Source organism: Pempheris klunzingeri, chromosome 11 (assembly GCF_042242105.1).
Source record: "Pempheris klunzingeri isolate RE-2024b chromosome 11, fPemKlu1.hap1, whole genome shotgun sequence".
NCBI lineage: Eukaryota > Metazoa > Chordata > Actinopteri > Acropomatiformes > Pempheridae > Pempheris > Pempheris klunzingeri.
This window is the reverse complement of record NC_092022.1, coordinates 5,678,932-5,686,516: the sequence shown is the minus strand read 5'-3', so window position 1 is coordinate 5,686,516 and position 7,585 is coordinate 5,678,932. Positions and strand designations below refer to the sequence as shown.

The 7,585-nt window shown below is 40.0% G+C and overlaps 1 protein-coding gene across 1 annotated transcript in view; it reads left to right on the top strand.

Annotated features, from left to right (window-relative positions):
• The first annotated feature begins 2,496 nt into the window (after window positions 1-2,496).
• Window positions 2,497-7,585, top strand: part of cfap74 (cilia and flagella associated protein 74) — a 50,006-nt gene continuing 44,917 nt past the window's right edge. The window contains exons 1-8 of the mRNA XM_070840279.1: window positions 2,497-2,587; window positions 2,721-2,796; window positions 3,136-3,300; window positions 4,115-4,213; window positions 4,325-4,429; window positions 5,158-5,331; window positions 5,669-5,779; window positions 6,800-6,902. Coding sequence (XP_070696380.1) covers window positions 2,497-2,587; window positions 2,721-2,796; window positions 3,136-3,300; window positions 4,115-4,213; window positions 4,325-4,429; window positions 5,158-5,331; window positions 5,669-5,779; window positions 6,800-6,902 — 924 coding nt within the window. The remainder of the gene's footprint in view (window positions 2,588-2,720; window positions 2,797-3,135; window positions 3,301-4,114; window positions 4,214-4,324; window positions 4,430-5,157; window positions 5,332-5,668; window positions 5,780-6,799; window positions 6,903-7,585) is intronic.

Here is a 7,585-nt window from a genome sequence, read left to right as displayed (position 1 = left end):
ATCACAGAGTACAAAAAGACCACCTCTGACACAAACCACCACCTCATTCCACATCTCTCACCCCTCCTTTCCTGTCATCTCTCTACTTTCAGCCATCAAACGAAGGCATAAAAATGCCTCCAAAATACCAAGAATTTAGTGAATTTACCAGATGAAAACAATCCTGTTAAGCAAAGCAGCTACTGCATCATTCAGCACCACACACACAAACCATATGCCAATGGAAGATAAACCATCTTGTTAATAAAACAAAAACTAATTCAGAATCAAAAACTTTAACAGTGGGCCTTGGCTAGACACACTTTTAGCACCACAGACACACCTCCTGTATAGACAGTGAATCAATAATGGGGTATTCCTGCAATCCTGGGAAGTGCAGGGAGGGACAGATTTAGAAAAGAATCATCAGAAGTAGTGTAGTGATCCCAACACTGCAGACAAAACAAATATTATAGTCCTATTTAAGGGGATATACATGGAGTACAGGAAATACAACTAAATGAGGTAATCAGATGCAAATAACCAAACACCAATTACTTAGTCAGCCTTGGACATATATGCATCGCTTCATCGTCACCAGGCCTTGACAAATGTTAAGATTGTTCATAAAACAAAATCAAAACAACAAGGTAAAGTTATTAACACATCTCATTCCCCACAGAAATTATCCAATGAATTGATTATATTGGTCCCAGAGGTATAATCTCATGTTAATCTCCTCTCAATTTGTCACAACAAGAAATGCATCCTCCATTCTCAATTCAAAATGTGCAGGCTTTTCTTCTCTGCTCACTAAGCGTAACCTCTTTTATGTGCTGTGGGGAGAGTAGTTCAGTGCACAGTTGCAGCAGTGCACCTGCCCTGGTTTCTGCTGCCTCGCCCTGGGGAGCAGAGACAGGCCTGCATGGACTCAGTGGCTGTGGATTCAAACCACTGTCTCTCCCTCCCACCGGACCTTCCGCTTGGATTTGCACCTTTTGATATGAAGATACCAGGCTGCAGTACACGCTGCAATGCACTGCATTTGATTGTGTAGCCTCTGTGTCTCTCAAACACAAGGTATTTGTTATTCTTTTTATTCCTCACACCCTCATGTATTCTCCTTCTCTGCTCGCTCTGTTCTCCTCCTGTTGCTCCGGTCTTTATGTCGGCAGGAGTCTATTTCCCTCACAGTTATTTTGCTCTGCCTTTATCTCTCCAGCAAAACCTGCCCCTATATCCTACATCACACACGTGCACACTCGTACTACTTATTTATTCATTCTCCCACGGCGATATAAGATATTCCTGCATCACAAGATTACAATATGGTATACAGTAGGACACACACTCCTTCGTCCTCCCCTGAATTCATCTTCAACATCTCCATGAATTGAAAATAAGCTTTATTACATCAAATTAAAGAGACCCTTGCCAGTAAAAACCCCACTGTGCTAGTACAACACTGATCAGCTACAAATTAATGTCTTTTCCCAGTGTAGGCTAAATCAGATAGGACCACACAGTCTCTTGCATGCATGACAAAAGATTTTGCATAACTCACAGATTTTTTTCCCTCTGTCTGAACCAGCTGAGGTACTTTCTGTTGAGTGCTGTTGACTGATAAAGTGGTGTTAGTGGAGGAAATTATACAGACATCAATCAGAAAGTCACAAATCACATGTAATTGAATGACAATATTAGAAAATAATCAGTATTTAATCAGTGTTTAGATTAGAGGTACAACAGCATTGTGCATACACATGAGTTAGTTGTCTACCATTATTATTATATTATCATCATTATTGTATTATTATTATTATTATTATCATTTTCATTATTGTTATTATTAGTAGTAGTTATTTTTTGCCACCAGGTTTCAGTTGGACGTACAGTTAACTGACGTCGTCAAAGCCACGCCCCTTGCGTCCAGTCTCCATGGAAACACTAACAAACATGGCGGATTAACTTTTGCTGTGAGAGAAAGTAATTTTGAGACGGTGTCCTGCCAAGCGAAGGAAAGCCCAGCTAAAAGAGGTAACTGCTTAATTCTTGCTAAATAAACTCTTTAACTTTAAATGCGATACAGCCTAAACTCAGCATTAATTATGCTGTAGTTTCCTGTCTTTCTAGCTTCCTGAGCCTAATGTTAGCTAGCCTCTCTTGAGTGAACGACACGCCAAACACACATCAGAAATTGGACGTCGTCTTACACACTCTCAATGTTACACTCCTCAAAAGCATGACCCAACATCTCCCTTCATACATTAAGTGCCAAGCTTTGAATCGGCATACATAAAATTCGCCAAACAGCATTTTAAAATGAAATTTTTACCTTTTAAATGTGACCAGTATGAATTAATGCTGTCTGCCGGATGAGAGAAGTAGCGATTCGCGTTTTCTTAAGAGGTTTGTTTTCTTTCAGCCCTGAGCTGAAAGAAAACAAACCTCCTATAGCTATAGGAAGCTATAGGTGTATCTGGTAGTATGCACCTGTGTTATTCATAAACAGGTGGAATGGACACTGAAGACAGGGAAAGTCCATTTGATGTGTCAGACAGCTGTGAACTGCTGGGTGTCCACCTGAGCACTGATGAGGACAGTGAAGGTGAGTGACACCTCCTTTTGCTGCTTTTCTGGTCTTAGATACCCTCTTCTCCTTCATTCATATTACACATAGACATGCATTTAATTGTAGACTTGGATGTTCTCACTTCATGTAAATGTGCTGTGTATTTCAGAAGATGATCCATGCCAGGAGACCGTTAAAGATGAAAAACCAGCCTTTCCACCTGATTTGGAGTGGTTAGAAGAGCTGTATGAGTGGGTGTTTCTTGCTTTTCCGTGAATCATATCATCAAGACAATAGAATACAAATATCTATGTATTAATCCTTAATCCTGTTATCTCAGTATTTAAAGCATCAAGTCACTGTGACTCACTGTGATTCTCAGTATGTTTTAATAGAAAACAATAAAGCTCAATTTTGTCTGTTTTCTCCAAAATGGATTAATTATGTTTTCTGCATTGAAAAACCTCAGTGCAATCACCTCCAGGCATAATAGCGGTATAATTTTATTTATGCACATAATGAATAATCAGATTTTGCATTAAACATGCAACCTTTCCTAAATGTCATTTTGCATCTGCCCGCAGAGAGGACGAAGGTGATAGCGATGGTGATGGTAACCTTGCAGTTGCGGCCGACATTGGTAAGAGGAGGAGTTATGCCGAGACAGCACGGATGTTCAAGCTGAGACGAAACCTGGACCAGCTGGACTGCTTTCACCGACAGAAGGAGAATGACGTGCTGAAAGCCAGGTCTGGATCTGGCAGCCAACAGACCTCTAGAGCCACAGTTGCCTCTTTAACCTAGACAGAGATGCCTGTGTCTTTCTAGAAACTTATACATGTAATGGAAAACTTTGCACATGTTTTTTTTTAGTAATGATACCAAAAAACACAAGTCTGTTTGTCACAGGTCATTGCATTGCTAAGAAAAAACAGTTTTCCACAATCTTTTCAGTGTCAGTGTTATTCCACATTGCCAGGTCTTTCCCCTCTTGCCCTCTTCACACACGGCCAATCATTTCTGTACCAATTGATTCCGCAATTTGCAAGAAATCATTTCAGCTACTGAGAGAACATTTCCCATAATGTCCTCTCTCCCTTCTTTTCCTCCCTCTTTTTATTTGTCTGCACTGTGAGCCATTGAGCACCCAATGAACTGTGATACAGTCCCCAGCAAAAGTGGCTGTCATTTTCCTTTAGCACAAAACATCGAAGGCCAGTGCGGAGCTGCACTGCTCACAAACATGAGTTTAATGGAACCTAAGCGCACCTGGCTTTTAACCAATCTGCAGCTTTTACTGTACCATGTGCCATGATTTTCTTTTCATGAGTATTTTTCCCCAGTCACAGATTGTTATGTTGCACATCATTAGACTGCAAAAAGAACACTGGGCTATTCAAAGCTTTTATGTGTCCACTCTCAGCTTTTCAACATCTTCAATAGGATGCCTTGTTAGCCAACATAATTACCTTCCTAATGTTGTGATGGCCACAAGGTAATCTACTGGCCTGATGCTTTGAACACCTGAACGTGTCTCTGTTATCTCATGTTACTTTATTCCAGAGAGGAGCTGCAACTGTGTCGTCACAACATTGACAGTTTTTTGGAGCAGAGAGATGACTTGGAGGAAGAAATAGAGCAACAGAAAGCAGCAGACAACAGGTCAGTTTTAAATTTACAAGCAATGGCTGGTCTGTACTTAATATTGATATACGAGGTGTTTCTGATTTGTCAGTCCTTTGTATATTCCACTCTGTTTATTTTATCCTGCAGTGCGGCAGTGTTTCGATTGCGAGCCCAGCATAAGTTACTGTGTCAGAAGCTACAGAGTGAGGAGGAGCTGGAGGGCCACATGCACACTGAGCTGAAGCAACAAGAGTGAGTCAGAGAGGAAAATGGTTTGACTGTAAGGTCTCATTTTGACAGGCGCTAGTGCTGCGTGACACAGAAAAACAATGCTTGGTCATCCAGCAAAAAAATTACCCTGCCTAAACTTTGGCAACATTCGGCAACAAAGCACCATATTTGCCAATCAGAGTCATAAGTGTACATTCCCTGTAGATTGCTTTGTAACATGACTGTTGTATTTCTACATTTTACCTTGCAATTATCACGACAAAAGATAAAATGATTACCTCCATGATAACTGTGGAGTTGTAAAATCCAGTCTAATAGTATTACAAATTGTTGTGCAGTGTTCAGGTATCTGAAAAACCTTCAAATCCATGGCTCTATTTCTCAAATAGCACTTCCCTGGATTGTATTTTGCTATCTCAGCGATACGTGAAATACGCCCACACCAGTGCAGCCCCATATGTTTTGTCTTACTCAGTGTTCTTTCTGCAGCTGCATCCCACAAATAAATGGTGTAAACTGTCACCAAGAAAGCAAAGATGGCATGACCATATCCTAAGAGTTTGATATGCAATAAAAACTGTTGTTATGTTGATAGTGTGGCCAGTTTTGATCATTTTGTAAATCATAGAAGGAATCCTGCCTCACTCGGCTGTAAGGAACTACTGTACCAGTTCTATCTGACCATCAGTCAGCATGTTACACTTTATGTTCTATCTACATCCATCTTATTCTACATCGTTGCCCTTCAGGCTGGAGCTGAGCGAGGTGGAGGTGGAGCTTGGCAGGTTCTCCTCGCTCCGGCAGGAGGTGCAGGAGGAGGAGTGGGTCTTCCAGGTCCTTAAAGCCCAGAAGGCAGCAACAAGGCTGCAGCGGGAGAGGAAAACCAGCCAGAACCTGCAGTTCAAGATGCAGCGTCTCAGGGAGTAGGGAAAACAGCCTTGTCCATTCACACTGCATTGTTTCTTTGTGTACTAGTGCCCCATTATACATACAAAATGATTAAGCTCCATATATAAACAAATAGATAGAAGATATAGCATCTAATTTAACTGACATATTCATGTGTGCACTATAGTGAGATTGAATCCAACATAATGTGTATTCAAAGTGTCACTGCCTACAATATTTTATGTCCTGTGAAATTATTTTATGGCAAGTCTTTATTGATTCTTTTATGATAATCTGTATGAGGAATAAGTTATATGGACCTTGAATAGCCACATAAGGACTATAAAAGTATATGTAATTGTGTTCTGATAGTAAACAGGCAGCCATGCTGAAGAAAGAGGAGACTGAATGTCAGAAGAAAATTGAAGAGGGGCAGGCGAGCCACAAGATAGCTGCCAAGTACTTGAAAGAGACCATTAAAAGGTAATCAGCTGTTAAGCCAATGAACATGGCTTAGACTAGAACAAGAATATTAAGTATCTCAGAGGACTCATTGGAGATTGACGCATTCTATTGATCATTTGCTCATACTGGCGGAGTATATTACAGGCAAAATACTTAAAAGAGCTTCACACAGAAAAGTTCTGGCTGAAAGTGAATAGCAGATCAGATCTGGGCAGAAAAAAGTGATTCAAGTTAGAAATCATATTTCTCAAAAAATGAAATGGCATGAAATTGTTCATGAAATTCTTTCTGGTCTATACTAGTCTACTGCGACAGTGGGCTTCTGTCAGCCCTAATGTAAATGTCCTTAATGCCAATTGAGGCCGAAACCAAAACTAACAATAGACTGGTGCTGTCCCAATAAGTATTTCCTGAGTATCCAAAGCCTGATGTTCTGTAGTTTATTCCTCTGTGTCATTAAGCTCCACTGTTGTCGAAAAACTATTAAAAACACACACCATGACCTCAGGCACTGATATCGTTTTGAGTCAAGCCTACATACACTAAATGTGTGTGAATCAGCAGCTGAAAATAATCCACAACAAATCCACAATTTACTCTTCCTGAATAACATTTACAATGAACTACAATGAACAGCTGTTTCTAAATCACTTGACCTGTAAAAAAGTTATATATATGTGACCAGTATGTTTCCAGATTTAAATCTTTGGTAAGAACAGTGAGCAAGGTGCTGAGTGTCACAAACACAGAGAGGAACTCAGAGAGTCCAGAAAATCAAGTAAAACATTGCAACTAAAAGCAGCATTTTGCACCGCATGTATTTTCCGCTAACCATGATATTTGCTTACATACACATGCATGTGACAGCCCAGGGGGTTATGGTTATACAGAATAAAGCATTTCTCTGAATTATGATCATCAACCTCAGTGTTGCTCAGCCCCTGGAAGTTTCAGTCCCAAGCAGTAATAGCAGATTTGTTTGTCTCTCTGTGCTGTAATTTAGCACTTGTGTTTTGTGATTGTCCCTGTTTCATTCAGGATGCGTCAGCGGGAGGCCGAGAAGGAGCAGCAGAACAGGGAGTTACTGGAAAAGAGGATACAGGCTGTCAAGTCACTGAAATCAAACATAGCAGCCGCCCAAGTAAGCAACAACACCCTCCCATAAGGATACTCCAGCCATTATGGTTGAGGTGATGAGATGCGCAAGATGTAGCACTATGTATTATTAACACTTTCTATAGCTACCATATCTATAGTGCAATATATGATCACCCTTAAGTACATTAGTGAATAATCTTTTGGGTACGCATTCTGAGTTCATAACAAACAGGCACAGTACTGTTTTCAGTCTAGCGTCATCATTTTGTAATAATGCATTTTAAGCAAAGTACAGAACAGAAGTTACCTCCACTTGTACAAACACATTGTGAACATTTAGGACTAATTAAGAATTTAAGGTTACAAAACAACCTTTTTTAATCTCAGCTGGACAGAAGCAGTAACTGTATAAACAAGAGTGTTGGTAGGACAAGGGCAAATATAATGTGACACAACAAACTGGAACTGCAGTTCCTGCTGATTCCGTGACATTAATTTTAGAACCCAAATGACAAATGTGTGCACAAATTACACAAATTTGAGGTCATAAGTTACAAATTTGTAGTAGCATGACTTGTTGAAGTTGCAGTAATGTCTCTGATCATGTGGAATTGCAAAATGACTTTATTGTATTGAAACTGCTATTCTAAAACCTGCATTCAGAAGCCAAAGGAAATCACTATACATCTGAACAACACATGTCATTAAGACATGGATACACTTATT